The sequence below is a fragment of the Erithacus rubecula genome, assembly GCF_903797595.1.
Source record: "Erithacus rubecula genome assembly, contig: SUPER_Z_unloc_2, whole genome shotgun sequence".
NCBI lineage: Eukaryota > Metazoa > Chordata > Aves > Passeriformes > Muscicapidae > Erithacus > Erithacus rubecula.
The window spans coordinates 4,047,884-4,067,304 of NW_027635860.1; the positions used below are offsets into that span (position 1 = coordinate 4,047,884).

General features: G+C 40.8%; 1 protein-coding gene across 2 annotated transcripts in view; it reads right to left on the bottom strand.

Annotated features, from left to right (window-relative positions):
* The window catches only part of NXNL2 (nucleoredoxin like 2), an 80,795-nt gene extending 73,038 nt beyond the window's left edge, over positions 1-7,757 (bottom strand). Inside the window, exons 1-2 of one of the 2 annotated variants that reach the window (XR_013777226.1) lie at positions 7,353-7,757; positions 1,516-2,022 (exon numbers count right to left, since the gene is read on the bottom strand). Coding sequence is in view for 1 of the 2 variants with exons in the window: in XM_079331018.1 (XP_079187144.1) it covers positions 1,854-2,022; positions 7,353-7,654 (471 nt within the window). In the remaining variant the exon portion in view is untranslated. Of the gene's footprint in view, positions 1-1,477; positions 2,023-7,352 lie in introns of those variants that run through there. The other variant, XM_079331018.1, reaches the window with a different exon arrangement.
* Positions 7,758-19,421: the final 11,664 nt, after the last annotated feature.

Below are 19,421 nucleotides of genomic sequence, written 5' to 3' on the forward strand. Positions count from 1 at the left end.
TACAGTATATATCTTTATTTCATCATGATGAATTCCTAGTTGAATTTTACTTTGAACCTGTGTTAGTCAACTGGTGTCAATTATCCAAAAGACCTAAGTCCATCTCTGTTATAAAATATTGAGTTCTTTCATATATGTGCATACAGACAAACAATGAACCAAGATATCTTGGCTGAATTAATGTCTGATACCTGATAATAGGGTGCAGGGGGCACTTTTGCTATATAAATTATTCCACATTCAGGTAACCTCTCTTAAAACTTGTTAATTTTTTTCTCGTCTTACATTTGAAAAATATCTGCCATTAGGTGGTCTCAGAAGCAGTGCTTACATATCGCACAAAAAATTCACTAAGGAGCTTAGCATTCATCAGGAAAGGCTGTGAATACTATTTATATGGTGAGATGGCAAAAATTAGAAATTGTCTGTGGTATACCCAGATGTAATTTTAAAAACAGCTAAAAGGTGCTCAGAACTCACAACTTGGCTGTACACTTTCTAGAGTTACTATTTTTCATTTCAAAATCAGTTTCTCTGGAATACTTGCTTCTTACCTACTGTGAAGAACTTATGACTTTTTACATTCCCACTCTTCAGAGAATTTTTCTCCCTCCATTACAAGGCAATGACACAGGTTTGTTTTTAAATGATGCAGTTATTCACACACATTAAATTTGGACCCTCTACTAATGCACATAGTCCAGGGCACAGACAGAATATCAGAATTCTGGGTGCAGTTAGAAGACTGTGGCCCCTCGGGGTCACAAAGATTTTCTGGGACACTACACAGAACTGGAGCACTACAACTGATGGATGCAGGCTCTCTTGCTCCAAATTGAGTCAACCAGATGTCAAGCGTAAGCACTTGTAATTGAAGCAACAATAACTCTGTTAAGTCTGTAAATTCTAATCACCAAACACTTGGCTTGCATGGGAAGTGAGGGTTTTTTGGCTCATTAATTGCATGGATGTCTGGGTTGGGACACCAACCATGAAAAGACAGCAAATCAAGCTGTGTTTAGATACAACATGAGGATTAATCAGAGAGACCTGGTATAATTTTTTATGTTTGCGTCTATATATTTTGGCAAAAAAAGATAGAAAACAGTTTCTTCTTAACCTGACTGATGCTATCTTGGGAGCTAACATCATAGAACCATAGAATGGCTTTTGTTGGAAAGGACCTTAAAGATCATCTTGTTCCAATCCTACACTTTGCTTGTAAGGCCAAGTTTTAAAATCCAGGTGTAAGGAAAACTGAGCAAAACTATAAATAAATAAAAATAAATTCCATAAAACTAAAATAAAGTAGAAGAATATTTGTTCAGTACCAGAAAGCAAATGTGTTCTATTTAAAAATAATTACATTTTCTGATTATTCTTGTTAAGGTAGATAAGGAAATACATGAGACATATTTCATAAAGAGTAATTAATTTATTAAAGCAAACAGTTTAAATTTCTTAACAAAATGTGCTAATCATCTGGAAAAAATATAATCAATAGGGTTTTTTTACTTTTAATTTATTTTTACCGTGTTGACTTCACAAAGTAACTGTTTGCATAGATATTACAGGATTTTATTATTACTGTCTAAACAGCCTATTCTTCTGAAGTTCTTCAGTCTTATTTGGAATGCTGTGGTTCATACTAAATACCATAGATAGAACAATACAACTACAACAATACTTGCATTTTATGACACTAGAATAACCAGCCTTCAGGTCAAACCCAAAATTTGTTTATAAGATAAATAAATAAGCCTTACCCTTCTCATTCCAAACAAAGCAAGAGGCTTTTCAGAGCTCTACCAAGTTTTCCACAATGCCTTTTCTTGCTTGTATTTTTCAACATTTTAGATAGAAAAATTCTGAAAAATATCTGCACCCTCAAGCCAGTTCCGGAAACAGGATAGCCCTTTGTCTCTGATCTGTTTTCTTCCCTTGTCAGTAATGACTTCTCCAGTTTGTTTCACAATCACCAGCTTAGGAATTGCTGTGATGTTGTATTTCTTCTTCAGATCGCTGAGAGAAAAAAATTAAAAATAAAACACACCATTAGGAGCATGTAAATAAAACTCCCAGTCTCTTATGCAGGTTACTCTGGACAGGACACAAGGGGAGAGCAGGAGTGATGAGTGCCTGGGCTTCCTCAGAGTTTGGGCAGAGGTAGAGCACTGGGTAGTGTAAGGAGGTGAGCAAGGCTGCAGCTGGAAGCCAACACAGTGAAATGTATCTCAGAGTTCAGAGGGCTGCAGCATCCTTCCTGTTTCCACAGGAGCAGAGGCTCTTGGAGATGTAAAAGATGTCCACAGAAGCAAAGTTTGACATACTCTTCCACCCCATCATTCCAAATCAGATGTCATTCAGGGCCCTTTTTACAGTACAGGAGAAGGATCTCACTTAGATTAGATTTGACACTCATTCCCTTACAAATATGCTGAAGTGTCCCATAGTGTTAGTTCCTGCAATCACCATTAAAACATGATGCACAATCTTTTTGTGGAAATGGAAGAGACTGAAGAAATTCCTTAAACTCCCTCAGTGGAATAGGCCTTCTACATACAGAAAAGTGAGCAAGCAAAATATTTGGAATAAGAGCTATCCATCTGTGTAGCCAAAGAAAAAAATTGCAACTCCTCCTCTGCACCTTTAGAAGAGCCAGAGGATAGACACAAAACGAGCAGTAACAGAACAGCAAAATCCTGAAACACTAACATCATCTCTCTTAAAATATAATTAAAACACTTAAATGGAAATATGCTGCCTGAGCCCCATCACCACAGGCAAGAACATTTGCTGCATGAGGTTCAAATGCCAAATGAATTTGGGTAAAAAGAAAATGCAGACATTGTTAAAAAGTACTTGACACTAATTTATGACATTTTCAATGATTTCCTGGGAGGAAAAAAAATGCTGAAAAATAAGACTTAAGTGAAATACTGACCCAGATCAGGCATTCCTGAAAAATGCCTTCCCTTCTGTATTTTTCTTTAAGAGAAGAAAAATCAACAGCTGAAGAGCACTTCTCTGCTGTTATGTTGTCTGAGCAATATTGAAGGAAATACTACGGAAGCAGCAATAATAGGTATGGTTTACTTTCTCAGTGAATTGTGACATAGAGCAATCAACCAACAAACCCCACAGACCTTTCTGAAATCTGCTAAAACAGGTGAAAAAAACACATTCCAAACAAATGTGCATAGAACCCATGTAAAATTATTGTCACTTCACACTACCTGAATGACAAACAAGATGGGTGAAAGATGCTTTTCACTGGTTCAGTGGATGATAAACACCACTGTAGCAATCAGAGACAGAGCACTAGGAGACTGAAGGCAATTTGGTGTGGAGACTGGAATTGTACACTTTACTTTCCTGAGGGAATGCATATATTCAGCCCAACACAGCATCCTGCTCAGACAGCCTTAGGGCAGAAGGTTGCTTGAATCAAACCAGACTGAAGTGTGGACAAATTCTGCTTACATTTGTGTGCAGCCTGCAAGATGGGTGGATCTGAAGAAGGCTCAGAAATAGTTCTACAGACAATGCTTCTTAATCACTGTGTACATAGGTACATGTGGTTACAAAAATGACTTCAAACTTATTAAGATCATTATCTCCAAGAGGGACCTAAAATCCCATGACTCACCTGCACAAACCACATACGGCACATGGGACTAACTCCAATGGCAACTCATGGTATCACTAAACCATAAATAGAAATAAAAACCCATTATATTAAGACTGACGCAAACTGGAGGTCATAGCCATTGTTAGATCTTTTGGTTCTTATGAGAAGGCTGGGTGAAAGTTTCTGAGAGCACAAATTGTGTATTTCTAGATAACACTGACATTGGCTGAGAGCTAATTTTCTTCACAGCAGCTCGCATGGTGCACACCAGAACAGCACTGATAACACACCAGCGTTTCAGCTACTGCTGAGCAGTGCTTATGCAGCACCAGGGCCTTTTCTCATCCTACCATGAGTAGGCTGATGGTGCATAAGAATCTGTGGGAAGCACAGCTGGGAAAGCTGATCTCAAATGACCAAAGGATGTTCCACACCATCTAACACTATGATCAGCTGTAAAAGCTAAAGAAAGAAGGGGGAAGGGATCAACACTCAGTGCTAGGAGATTTATCTTCCTATGCAATCATTACAGGATGAGGCCCCTTTGTGCTGGAAACTGTTAAATATCCATCAGTGAATGGGAAGTACTGAATGAATTCTGTATCTTGCTTTGCCTGTGTATCTCCATTTTTGCTTTATCTATTAAACCGTCTTTATTTCAACCCCTAAGTATTCTCAGTTTGACCCGTCACATTCTCTCCCCATCCAGCTGTCCAGAGTCTGACTGCCTACCCAGGCTGTCACAACACAAGCAAATATGTTCATATAAGACTTTCAGATCTATATGCAAGGGGGTTCTTGAGAAGTAGACAACACAGGGAAGCTATAATATAATCTTGGGAACACAAAGGGTAAATTTTATACACAGGTGTAATGTGATATCTGACAACACTTTAATTATAATAGATTTCACTTGGAAGTGCTGTCACATTAAAGTGATGGGCATCTTGCTCATCTTCTTCTAGCAGCCTGTGCTGTAATACACAGCTGTAAGTATTTTCTTTTGGCTGTGAAATTTCAGCATTGTTAAATCTTAGTCATAAGCATGCACATCACATGCTTGGGATTCAGTTTTAAAGCGTCTGCTGAGATATTGCAATAGGAGTCTAAAAAGTCTAAGACCTAAGCAATTGCTCTCAACACTATTCTACCTTTGTTTATTAACATCCCATCCTCCCCAACATTCCTGCAGGTGCCAATTCACCCTCATATATAAAGCTTCCTAATATAAAAGAGACACACACAACCTTTTTGTTTTCCTTTTATGGGCATTCTCTACGATTCTCATTTTTACTGAGCTGTACTGGCCAACTCAATAAATACCTTCTTACCTGGCAGCCTGAGAGAACTACTTTGTACACCAGGTACCCTCACAAAAAATGATCTTTCAAAATCCTGTGCCTCAGGCAACAAAAAAATTTATATTAACCTGCAGACAGTAAAAAATATCAGGAGCAATATTTCCTATTAGTCATGCCACACACCACATGAAGTAGTAAATATGCAGTCCCACCCCTGGGAAACAATCAGGACTGAAAGCATGGAAGAGTCTGGCGATCCTGCTTTGAATTCAGTATTTTGGGTCCCTAAAGGTAGGCTTGGCACTGAAGTGTTAGGCTTCACACACAACAAGTAGGAATGCTGGCTATTTCTTAAGACAAAATTCATCACCAAGAAACTCCATGCTTCTGCTGTTGAAATATATTTTAGGTGGCATACTTAAAATTGGCTCTGTTGTATCTAGAAGAGACATCAGACTATGCTGCAATTATGTATCTTAAACACTGAAACAACCAGCAAGGATATTTTAACCTCACTGAAGATACTAAATGCTTTCTTTACACAGTCAAAAAACAAATAACCAATAATTGATTCAATGAATTGCAATGGAACTTTAAAAATATTAGTTAATTAAAAATATTAATAATACAATTATTATTTTATCAATTTTTAAAAATTATATTCATAGTTAGGACTAGTATCTAGGCAGAATTATAGTTTTGTTTAGTGAATCCTCTGTAAGTCTACAATGATTCACCAGTATCCCTGACACCAAACTACCAGTTTGTCCAAGCTAAGCTCCTTGAACAGCTCCACAGAGTCCTTTATTGTTACATGAGAGAAACACAACTTCAAAAACATTGCTTGTTCATATCCCTCAGCACTTTTTTTTTTTCTTCACTAAGCCACTGTGATCTCACAGTCATCTGGCAGGACAAGCCATGCTTCTCTACAGGCCTGTGAAGGACATTGCAGGGCGCCCCAGGAAAGCCAATTAAACTATCCTTTGCCTCCACTCCGCGTGACTTGAGCAAGAGCAGTCAGAAATAGACACCTAATCCACAGAGGATGAAGCTGTAAACACATTCCCATGGGCCACGCTGGGCAGCTTGCAGGGTGCAGGGGCTTCAAGTGCTACATTTCCATCAGGAAACTCACATGCATTCTACTATGATTACTAGATATCAAATGCAATTACTGCCTGGGAAGATTGTGGAGAACTATGGAAAACAATATTTAAGCCAGAAGGAATTGTCATCAAAAAGGCCTAACATCAATTGGCAGTTAGCATCCAGGAATGAGCCAAGAAAGAATGAAATTGCTCCTGGCTTTAAGTCATTTGCTCTTGAATTTGCCAAACTGCACTGAGAAAACAAGATTGGCAAATTGGGGTGTTACACACCAGGTAGCACACTGGGATGGATCTAGAATTTAAAGCAAATCTAGAAGTTACTAGATGCAACAGAAAAGAGTTCTTTATTATAAAAACTAATCCGCCCAATCTACACTAAAAAATTGTATTACCTTCTTAACTTTGTTCCATGTGGAAAAATATTCCACAGTCTACTAATTTAAAGAGTGGGAGGAAAAAATTCCTTTGCCACTACTTGCAGGTATTTCAAGTCTACAGTTATACAGGCATTTCAGTAACCCTGAACATCTTATTTGTGCTCCTATAATCCCAGTCTATACTTATAGGAGCTAAATCAGATTTCTGAAAGTCATCCAAATGCGTCTCCACCCTTGACTTAGGTCATCAAAACACCGTATCATCCTTCACCCCGTTAACTTACACACAGCCATGTCCTTTCTTTTTGCTGTTTTCATGAGCAAGTTGCCTACAGGAATGTTACTTTGGAACTGAACAGCACAGAATTTTACACCCCAGTTACTAGAGGCAGTATGCCGCTGCTAAACTCCAGCTGATACTGTTTCTGTCTGAAATTCTTCACAGTTTGCTCTGCTCTGCTTCAAGTAGTTCAGTTACAAGTTTTTCTGCTTCTTCATTTGTCTTTTCCCCAGAGACCTAACCTAGACAATGCAGACCAACCTTAGCATCAACTACTGCCGCGCTGAAAAGCAATCACTTGATCCTCACTTGCCATGCATTTCTTTTTACCTCACTCATCTCTCTAACACATGGGGTCTTCATTAACTCATGTTCAAAAATCTTTTCCTTTCCAGACGAAGTGCGCAAACCGCGTTCTTTACATCTGGGATGGGCTAAACCAAGCGTGCGAGCTGTCTGGGTGTGCGGCAGCCGCGGCTCTGGCCGGAGCCGCTACAAGCTGCGCTCCGGGGAGTTCAGCGGGAAGGCAGGCGCGGGTAACGGGGCAGCGGCGGAGGTTCCGGGGAGTCCCTGTGCCGGGTTCCCGGTTACTGCTGAGCGCCCCCGGCCCGCCCTCTCCCGGCCCTGGGGCACGGATGCCGCGGTACTCACTGCTTATAGGGGTCGTGGAAGGGCAGGGCCAGCCAGTCCCCGTGCATGGCGCGCATGTAGCCCACCATCTCCTCGGCGCTGTGGTCCGAGGAGATGAAGACGACCTCGAAGGGGGCAGGGGGCTCGGTCTCCTCCAGAAGCTCCGTGTAGAAGTCGCAGAGGACGGGGGTGAAGTCGCGGCACGGCGAGCACCAGCCGGCGGAGAAGTACAAGCCCACGACCTTATTCTGCAGGGCCTCCTCGGGGTCCACGCTGCGGCCATCCCTGCTGACCAGGAGCCGCCCGCTGAACACATCCACCATGCTGGCACGGCCGGCCCGGCCACGGGCACCGCCACGGGCGGGCGGCTGCGAGCCCGAGCGGTCCCGGAGCGGGGCCGCGCACCGCCGCTCGCCGGCACGCACACACCCTCCCACCCACCCTCCCTCCCTCCTTCTCTCTCTCTCTCTCTCCCTCCCTCCCTCCTCCTCTCCTTCCCTTCTTCTTTCCCCCAGCGCCACACCGCCACCCTCCCATGGCACCGGCGCCGCCCTTTATAGCGCCCGCCACCGCCCGGGCCCGCCCAGCGCCCAGCGCGGCCGGGGAGACGCGGCCGCCTCCCGCTGCTCCTCGGAGCTCCGAGCCGGCTTTCGGGGCTGGAAGAACAGCTCCAGGTGTCCAACTAAAATACATACATTTAAACCGTAATCGCATGCGCCGGGTACCCTCAGCTTGCCACGGAGCTCAGCCTCTCCCCTGAAAGTCTCATCACAAAGCTTGGTCTGTTTTGGCAATAAACTTTTTATTATCAGACGTCCAGCACTTAAAAAAAAAAAAAAAAAAATTGCAACCAAGTTTCTACAGAAATTGAAGTCCAATTTCTACATCTGATCATTTCTGACCATATAGTATGAAGAGTGAGAACAGCAATACTTCAAGAATTCCAGTTTGAATTTGTACAGGAATAAACTGAGCACAAGTGTTCTCCCCCACATATATTTCCTTTTGACGTCTTTTGAAATGTGCTTTTCTTCCATTGACTCAACAAAAAATTATTGTTTATCTGCTTTCTGTCCTGAGTGAAAAAGAACAAGGTATCATTTTAAATATTTAAATATGTGAGAGAAAGACCGAGGGTGAACCTCAGAAATAACACAGCAATTTGGAGGTTTTTTTAGTAGGCTCATCAAAACTGATTGTAGGGTTACTTTGGATTGGGAGATGCATTCCTGCCATTTTTCTTACTCCTTTTGCCTTTTCTTATGAAGATATACTGCTAAGTAAAAGATCGTTTATTTCTTATGCAAAAGTTCACACATTTAAAAGAAAATAGTTCAGTCATCATTATTTTCTAAGAGATTCTTTTACACTGATCTTTAGAGACTCTTTTACTTATATCCAAGTGTATCTAGACTAATATGTTACTGCAATTCCAATATTCTACTGGAAAACCAAAAAGAAATGCTTAGTACTTTAAAAAGTGGCTTTTATTCAATTTCTCCATTTTTCATGGAAAGTTGAGCTATGTTGTTTTCAAACTCAGATACACATCTGCTTCCAACACAGAAGTGACATTTAAAACAATGTAGTCCTCTCAGCTGTCACATATCCTATCAATACTTTCTCCAACTTTTGAGTGTTTTTTTGTGCTGTTCAGCAGTTCAGAATTCCTCCTGATGTCAAAAGTAGAAGACAAAAGTATCTATGAAGGTCGCCTATTCTTAGAATAGCACAGGTGAGAGATTAGGCTCACCCGAGTCTTTGATTTGCTATACTGTCTGCCTTTGGGAGACCATTGTGAACCAGGATGGAGAAACAGCATTTGGAGCCTGCAGAATCACCAAAAAATGGTAAAAAAGTTTGCATGCAAGTTCAGGCTACCAGGGGTACATTCTTGATACTGTACCATTTTCTCCCTCCATGAGTGGTGAAAGTGTATTTTCTCACGTATTATGAGTGGAAGCAATGACCCATGAAACTTCCAACAGTTCCCTCTGTACAGGTTAGAAAGCTGGTCAGCCAGAAACAGGCTGTGCCATGAGAAAAGAACACACTGAGAATGTCTTTGAGACCTCTAGGCATGGAGAGAAACAGTTCATAACTACACACATCTCCACAGAGAGAAGAGCTGGATGCACATGACAGTGATATTAAACTTCTTGAAGCTATTTGAGGAACAGCTACTAGGAATGAGGAACTGATACGTTCGCTCAGGAAGCCTAAGGGGATCAACTCTTTAAAGAAATCAAAGATTCACTGAGAATGCTGAGTACCATGGAAAATCTTGTCTTGCACCTGCCTTTGTTTTGACTACAGAGACATTTCTCCATGACACTGGAGAATGGACCAATAAGAAATGCCTCACTTTATGATTCATGCCCAAGAGACTGTTTCAGTTAGAAGTGTCTTCTAGGACTGTTCTTGTTGAAGGTGTTAAGACTGTGGTGATTTATTCCATCCCCTAATCTCTACCTGGACTGAAAATAATGGAGCGTCTTTACACAGAACCTGTGGTCCTGTCTCAAGGTAGTGTGTTAGCTCTGACATGACGCTGTCAGAAAATCTGCACACAATGCTCATCAGTGGAAGACTTTGAGGAATTCCAGGATAAATTTAAATAAAAACTTCCTACCACAAAAAATTGCATTTATAATTTTGCTAATTTTATATATATATAATGTATATACATTTATATTATACACCTATGGTGCTAGAGTTAATGTATATTGTGTATAAGCTGGACACAAGATAAAGTGTCAGAAGGTTCTGAAACCTTGTCTAGATCTTTAAGGAACATACCCAGTGCTCTCTCCTTCAAGTACCTTCTTCATAGCCAGCACTGGTCTGAGTAGAAAGAACTTGATCCAACAAACATTTGTAGTAAAAGAGTCTCTTAAAACTTGTGCTATATGCATGATGCTGTATTTTTAAGTGAAAAGGTGCAAAACACCAAGTTTCAATCTGCTTATAATTCTTAAGTATTCTGTAGGAAATGCATCCTGTCATAACACTGTTGGTGTTGGCAGGCTGTATATCCATCCAGTGAGAAGCCATAAGGGAAAAGCTATCTAAATTCACTCCAAGGACAGTGTGACCTGGATGAGGGAAAAGCTGACTAAATTCACTCCAAGGAGAGTGTGACCTGGGTGAGGACTTGTTCGGTCTTTTTTCAATTAATCATTAGCACATCATCTTCTTAATTATACCATGATGAAAACATGTTAGTGACAAAACTCTGGTTAGGCAATACTGTATGCAGTGCAAGCTCTGAAGAGGTCATATTAGCAACTGGCCTTGGTGAATCCCATTATGTATGAATACTAACCAGACAGAAAACCAGACCCCAATGGAGACCAGAACACACAGAATAAAAGAAATACATCAGTGGATTGAAGGGTTAAAATTATAGCAAGCATTGCTAAAAAAATTTTTAATAGCTGGAGTGTTTTAAAATTCACTTTCATAATACAGAAAAATGTGCTTTACAGGAGAGAGATATATTCTGAGTTATTGGTGAGAAAGCAGGCAAAATTACTTACCACAGTGTATAGCGAAAAAAAGAAATAGCAAATTTCTTGGTCTCAACACAACGCATTAACCAATGAATTGGGGAAAGAAGCCAGTGCACATAGAATTCTTGAGCCAAAAAAAAAAAATAAATTTTACTATACACAACCTGCCAACTAAAGTAGTTATTGCATATTCACTGCATCCCTTAGAGCTGACACATTTGAAACACCTTTTCCTCAGCTGTCCTCAGGGTGATTATGACATAGTCAGCACTGATACAGATATTCAGTGAATGTCCCTTCATGATTGTTCTTGGAGCTGCTTTCCCTACATAACCTCCAAACACAAAAGAAATAACACAATATTTTCTTAAGTAGGAAAATTAACAAAATAAGTAGCATGCCTTTCTTTTCTTTTTTTTAATTACTATTTTGTTAATTTTATTTAAACTCTTTAGTGCCTGTTGCAGCAGATATCAAGGGTTACCTGTTAGGGAATCTTACATTTCCTCCAGAAGAGATACTGGGATGTAGCTTAGCATTCTTACCACAAAGACATTTACCATCATCAGGACTGAATTAGAGCTGTAGAAGCTACCAAGTAACTAAAACATTTTAGTACAGAAGATACTGCAAGGTGTATCTCATTTTCCTTTTTTTTTTTCCTTTTTTGATGCAACAGATTGTTGCCACTAAGAGGCAATAATTATCAGAGAACACTGTGCTGGTGAGGCTTCACTTCGGGTCGTGTGTGCAGTTTTAGGTGTCACAATATAAAAAAGATATTAGGCTATTAGAGAGCATCCAAAGGAGGGAAACAAGGGTGAGGAAAGGCCTTGAGGGGAAGCCATATGAGGAGCAGCTGGAGTCACTAGGTTTACTCAGCCTGGAGGAGACTGAGGGGAGACCTCATTACAGGAATTGAAATTGTGTCAAGGGAAGTTTAAGTTGGATATCAGAAAAAGGTTCCACACCTGGAGGGTGGTTGGGCACTGGAACAGCCTCCCCATGGAAGCAGTCACAGCACCAGCATGACAGAGTTCTAGAAGCATTTGGACAATGCTCTCAGGCACAGGACAGGGTGACCTGTGCAGGGCCAGGAAATAGACTCAATGATGCTTGTGGGTCCCTTCCAAATCAGGATATTCTGTGGTTCTACAATAACAATTTTTTAGTAAACATTTGCAACATTAACTCTGGGTCACAGTTCAATAAGCATTATTGGTGTAAATAAATAATACATATGGAAAGGGTGAAAAAATGCTCTTAGAAATATTTAAAAATCAGCTAGATTTTGCACGGATTTTTTTTCTTTTAATCAGGAAATACTGCTACCTATTAACAGATTCCTCCTTTGCAAAAAGTCTGTTATAGGAAGTGCAGCAGCTATTGGTACATTCTTTCCAGTTTACAGATTTGGAAATTAACAAAGGTGTAGTACAAAAAGCCTGACCCTTTGCATCTAACTTTATCAGTAGTGAGTTTATGAGTAGTGTACCTCAAATTACCAAGTGGTAGATAGTCTAAATTTCAGTGCTGTAACATATCTGACTTCCAAACAGGTGTGCCGGGGAAATAATGCAGTGTCATCTAATACAGCAGCAGCTGAATGGCAACAAGGAACATTTGCACCTGCAGAAATGGAAAAATACTGTGGGAAAATTCTACTCTAGTTTATTTGAGTTCAGACTTTTCACTTTCCTCTAGCCTTTTGGCAGTTTAGTGTAATGAAGCAGACATTTCAGATTTTGGGTTGGGGTTTTTTTTGCCTGAAGGGACCTCTGACTAGATGCATCCCTTTCAGAGTCAGAGTCATCCAGCACTAGATCCTGCATTTTTATGCCTTATGAGAAGTCTTTTGAGTCTCGCTGAAGAATCTAGCTCAGTCCTCTACAGTTGTTAGCCAACAACATCTAGTTCTACTTTTTTTTGCCAGAGCTTTTGGTTGAAGAAAAAGGTCAGATTGTCACAAGCACTCTGCTACAAGAAGGGACTCCAGAATTTTAATAGCAGTTTCAGTTGCTTTAAGTAATTTGCGAGCCGCATACAAAAGTGATTGGCATCTGCACAACCTCTTCTGGCAAAAGAAGAGAGTCTTCATATGTGGAAATATGAGCCTGCCTCTACTCCTGCCCACCTTGTTAGCAGCCTCTCTTCTAGCTAGATTGACTGAATTATTTCATTAAACCATGTATTTGAGGTAATCATTTATTAGCGAAAAAATTGACTAGGTCCTAGGGAAACCAATGTAAGTTTACAGTGCTGGAGCTAGAATACTTTTCTGCCAATAAGCAAGCTGCCAATGCAGCTGTGCTGCAGCTGCTGGCAGGAGCCTCTGATAAGAGTTTTGGCAGAGCACATTGACCTCACTGCAGTTGCTTGTCTCACAGGTTTGTAGATAGCCTCCTTAGAGTTTTCTGTCTAGCATGCTGCTTTTCATAAGAAATCTCTGGTTTTTTGGGGTTTTTTTGCTGTTTGAATTAAGGGAATATCCTTTCAAGGCTGGAGTTCACTGTCATTTATATTGTACATGTTTTATCTAGAAACTGTAAAATCCCAAAGACCTTCCCTTTGCACAGACATACCCAGAATATATAACTTTCTCTTGCCTGTAGTATCATGTACTCTGATTTTAAAATCATTAGAAGCACAGAAATAATTTGAGAAAGCATATAGGTTGAAAACTCCACTACAAAATCCCCCAAAAAGTAGCCTAAGAAGGTGAGACCTGTTCCTTTGGTTCACCATGAGTTAAAAAAAAGCAGTGACTTTAGAGCTCTGAAATGACAATTCACTTCAGAGAATGACATATGCCAAAGACTCAGCTTTCACATGCTAGCTTCTCTGCCTCATGGACATTGACTTTCAAATAATTTTCATGGGCATCCCTGCCCAAAGTGGGAGTTTGGAACTAGATGAACTTACAGTTTCTTCCAATCCAAGACATTTTATGATTCTATCATTTTCAGTTACATAGAAAATCATCCTGGGCAAGGAAAAGATAAATCATACATAAGGTTGTTGAGTAGAATAAATCCTTGTGCTTTTGTGGTGGGTTAACTTTGCATGACTGTCAGAAGCCTACTCAGTTGCTCTCTCAGTCCCCCTCCTCAACAGAACAGCAGGAGAAAAATGTTAAGAAAGTTCATCAGTTGAGATGAAGACACAAATGTTGTTTACTAAGTACCACTTAACCAAGAGAAAATTAATTTTTTCCAAATTAAATATAGGAGTAGGATGGTAACAAAGAAAGACAAATAATAGCTTCCTCTCACCCCTCTTTTTCCGAGGCTCAACTTCGTTCCTGAGTTTTCTACCTTGTCTCCCTGCCCAACTGGTGCAGGAAAATGGAAAATAGGGGTTATGATCTGTTCATAACTCTCCAGCTCTGCTGCTCTTTCATGTAATCACTAAACTGTTAGAACTGGACCTCTGGAGATTATCCAGTCTAGAGGCTCTGCCAAGGCCAGTCAACTAGAGCAGGTGAGACAGGAATGCATCCATGTGGGTTCAGACTGTCTCCAGGGAGAGAGACTCCATGATGTTCCTGGCCAGCCTGTGCCAGTGCTCTGCCATCCTCAACATAAAGTTCTTCCTCATGTTGAACTGGAACTTCTTGAGGTTTAGTTGATGGCCATTGCTCCTCATTTCTCCTCATGCTTTCTCGCTTTTCCCCTTTGCTCCAGTGTGGGTTTGTTCCACGGGCTGCAGTCCTTCAGGAACAGATTGCATCAGTATTGGGTCCCTACTGGGCTGCAGTTTCTGCCAGAAAAATTGCTCCATTGTGGGCTTCTTTCCGCAGTGCCATGGGTACTGCCTGGAATCTGTTTGTCGACATACTTTCCACAGACCACAGTTCCTTCAGGGCATCTCCATCTGCAGAAGCAGGAGGTCCTCCAGTGACTACAGTGGGATCTTGCCGCTCCTCGGGCTGTGGGGACACAGCTGTCTCACCATGGACTGCTCCACAGGCTTGTCAGTAACTGAAATATTATAGTTTATGATTTAAACATCTTCATAAAGAACTTTTGACTGTTACAGCAGAACTATATTACAAAAACTGCAGAGAAGACCACCACACCCTGAATGGCCCTACCCTGCTTGCTGATGTAGATAAGATGAAGTCAGAACTGCAGGGCAGGGGGAGAAGAATAAATGCCCAGAGCAGGAGTTGAACTCCTCGGGAGTGGAGAGCGCAGCCCCTGGGGCTCTGAGCTGCCAGGCTCACCCAGCACCCACACCAAAGGGAGGGAGAGGCTCTGGGGGAAACAGGCACAGCTGAGAGGCCATGGCCGCCCATCCTGCTCTGTGAATGGAGCTCAGCCCTGTGTGAGGGGAACAGACCCTGCTGAGAGGCCATGGCTGCCCGTCCTGCTCTGTGAATGGAGCTCAGCCCTGGGGCCCCTTTGTCCTGGAGAAGCTGCTCCCACCCCAGGGACACAGGGATGCCATGGGCTGCCAAAGGCCCCAAGGCTCCCAGACCCTGCACAGAGCACAGCAGCGTGATGGAACAGACCCGCAGCGCTGCAAGGGACAGTGTCCAGCTGGGGCCCGCAAGGGAGACACCTGAGCATTCCCCCTGCCCAAAACCTGTATTCATCCCTGCATTCTGTAACTTCCACATGGTACGGCAGCAGCAGGGGGCCCTCACCACCAAGAAGTCCTGGTGGAAGGGAACAACAAGACATCTCACCTGGAAGGATAATATGCTTCCACCTAATCCCTCACTCTCTCCATCCCCTTCCCTTCCCTTCCCTTCCCTTCCCTTCCCTTCCCTTCCCTTCCCTTCCCTTCCCTTCCCTTCCCTTCCCTTCCCTTCCCCTCCCTTCCCTTCCCTTCCCTTCCCTTCCCTTCCCTTCCCTTCCCTTCCCTTCCCTTCCCTTCCCTTCCCTTCCCTTCCCTTCCCTTCCCTTCCCTTCCCTTCCCCCCTCTGCTTTATCTTTTTTTTTTTTTTTTTTTTCATCAACATCTAGCCTCATTTGGTTTTGATAACATTCTTTGGGTATATTTCCAACCTTCAAAGTTATTTTAATTTTATACACAGAAACTTAATTTTCTTTGCTCTTCTGGGTTTAAACCAGGTTGTAACAGGGCTCCAGAAGACCCTCTGCTCCAACGACTGGAGCACCTTCTTGCCCCTCTTTTGCCCTGACCTTGGTGTCTGCAGGGCTGTTGCTCTCACATAATCTCACTTTTCTCTCACAGCTGTCTTGCAGCATTTTGTACCCTTTCTCTAACATGCTTTCCAGAGGCAAAACTATTAGCTTAGCTAATGTGATCAGTTGTGTCCTGTAGTAGGACTGTTCAGGCTGGCTGTGTCCTACACAAGGGCAGCACCAAATGCTTTCTCACAGAGGCCACCCCTACAGCCTCTCTAGTGCCAACATTTGACATGTACACCCAGTATCCCAATTTTAAATTCTTGCATTCCAGTAACTTCATGCCAAAACTTTTTCTCTGGTTGAAACAATTTAGAAGAATTGTGTTCAGAAGAACACAATCACCTTCATACTCAAATTGTAAGGCTGCTTACTCTGAAAAAATGGCTGCTCTAGCCATGATACTTCTGGGGCTAAAAGACAGGAGCAGACCACTGTGACCAAGATATGGTGAAGGTGCAGAAAGTCAAGTCCAGAATGCAAGGATCTCAATGTCACCTGTCACCTGCCACTGGAAGGCTAAATCTGTTTGTCTCCATAAACAGAGTAAAGTATTAAAGCCTCAAAGTGTAAGTCTTTCATGTTCACAGTAAAATCACATTTCATTCTGCATCTCCAAGTGATGTGAGATAAGATTCTTCCTGTGAGATGTCCCTGGATTTTGAACAGAAGTAACAGACTTGGGGTCAGACAAGACTCTTTCCATACCAGAGCATCAGGATGGAGCCTTCCTTATGTTAATCCCATTGCAAAGAGAGCACTAGAGTATGGATCAGGACCAACCTTAATTTGGTCCAGCCAGTAATGGATTACTGCTTTGGAATTAATTATTTATTTATACCTTACAGCTCTAGCCCAAAAACCAGTAAAAAGCAGGTTCAGTTGCTGCCATACCTTCCAGGAGCCTCCCACCTCAGTGCCATCCCAAAGCCAGTTCAGGATGTCAGTCACTTGGCCAGGTCACTTTTACTCCATAGCACGATTTCTCTGGTGCTTACTCTGCACCTTTACTCTGCCATTCAAGAGTACTGACTAATCCCAGTAAAAAAAAACCAAAACAAACATTGAAAATGCATTTCTTGTTTCAAATGTTTTTAGTGATATAATCTGGTAGTTTATAGAAAAGGAGATGTCTAAAGAATTCAAATTTCTGCCTCTGGTGGCACAATGCATACTTTATTTTTTTATTAATTGACTGAAAAAGATACAGTGTCAGCATCACTTATCTTTGCAATCTTGAACCTACATTGAATGCAAAAAAATGTTTGTACTCCACAGAGGAGCATCTCAAAATAAAGTATGCAGTGGATCACAGGGTTTCCACATTAAGGTTTTAGTACTCTTCAGATATTTTTTCCTTCCACACAAAAGTGTATTCTTTAAAAATTTGAAGCATTTCAGATCTCCATTTCATGCTTTTGTATTATCTGGAGGAGTATGATTCGATAGTAACAATTAGTAGTAATTTTTGGTAGCTGTAGCTTTGTAATCTGCTAGAGTGGTACTTGTTGAACTAAAAAATCAGAATTTGGAGAACATTTGGTGTTACTTTGGGCCATTTACCTGCATAATTTGATTATATTTTAAATATGAAAATTATCACGTGTAAACTAAATCTTTGGAAGCCAAAATGCTAAGAATCTTGTAGTCTTGTAATATCAAATTACTAGTCTTGTAATATCAAATTAAAGGCCAAATGTTTGGATTTGCAGCAATAGAAAGCACTACCTACTGTAATTAATCTTCATTTACTTTTCTCCTTAGTAAAACTTAATACATTGCATTTCTTGTGTATTATGATAATCCTCCTATTTAATCTTCCTTTTAGTTTTTTTGGAATGAAATCGTATTTTCAGTTCTCAACCAGTAGATAAAGGGTCCTTATGTTCCTTCGCTTTTTCCTCCCTACCATCAGAAGTTTTGAATCAGAGTATTTATCTTTTCTGCCTCACTTTTTCAGAAAACTGCACTGCAACTCCCTTTTTTTTAATTTTTTGTCTACCAGCAACTGAGTAGACACCGAGCTGCACTAATAATAAAAGAGAATTTCGTGTCAGGCAGAATGACTTCCTTTCAAGGCATAAACCTGAATGAAATGAAAAATGCTGGAGAATATTGAGGATTCCCAGCAAGACAGAGGTTCAAATTTCCATAATGAAATCTGTGGCATCACATCAAAAAGTTGCTTGTAAAAATTGCTGTTGCCACTCTGCCAACACTTTAAACATAACCTTTGAATTGCTTTATCTTCTCTAGTTCTTCTGTTGTTACTGCTGTTTTATTTTTTTCTTACAGTTTAAAAGGTTAATATTTTGTAATTTATTAAATTAATGAAGGTTTAAGTTAGACATCTGCCTCTGTAAGCTAAAAATAGCTAGGAGTTAGTGAACAGTGTTGCAAAACCAAATAAATTAATGAAGCTTTTATGCAGTGGTAAAGTTTTTAATGAAGATAATTTAATCAGTCATCCCCCAGTCCATTTCAACGCTGAATGTACCATGTGCACCTAGTTAGTGCCACAGGAGTAAAATACATCAGCCCAAAACTCAGGTGAATGCTGCTCTGACACTGAGCAATAAAAGAAAGAGAAAAAAAAAGGACCATTGTGTCCCCAGTGGTGTTTACAGAGATGCACTTTGATCAAAATGAATGAGTGTTTAAAGTAGTATAAGGTTGTGTTGATTTTTTAAAATTAAAATAAAAATGCCTCTCATCTGTCAGATCTGGGTGGAACATCCTTAGGAAGTAACAAGATTATGCAAATCAAAGTAAATGTGAAGATATCCATGTTCATCACTAAAGTCAGCTTTGAACAGATCAGTCTATAGGCCTGAGGAACAATGGCATCAGGATATTCAAAAAGGGCCTGTAAAAGTCAAGACTCCATTGAATACAAACAAATCTAAGGATTAACTGCATGGGGGGTGAGTTGAAACAGTGTCAAAATATAGAGGTTTTGAAAAAGTGAAGTTGCAAACCCATTCATACAAGTTGTATATAAGTGAAGTTTAACAAATCATAACTGATTTAAGAAGAAAAACGTGCAGAGATCTGAAATGCACATCTGTAAAGCACATCTGTAAAACAGGTAAGTGTTGATACCATCTCACACTGCTGAGACCTCAGCCACTTTGTATACACACAGGTGTACATTGCACATAGGCAGCTCTGCGCCCTGTTTGGAAATCAGAAAACTCACAAGGCAGCGTTGAGAGCAGAGCTTGAAAAAAATGCTTAGCAGCTTGATAAATTCTACAGGTCACAAATCCTGAAATTAATTAAAATGATAAGATACAGATACTGGCAAAGAGGTTAAGTGATACTTATGTTAAGGCAGGAACTTACTAAAAGATAAAGGAGTTAAGATTGGGAAAAAAAAAAAAAAGGCTTTAAAGTGCGTAAAATAGTGAAAATCTTTTATT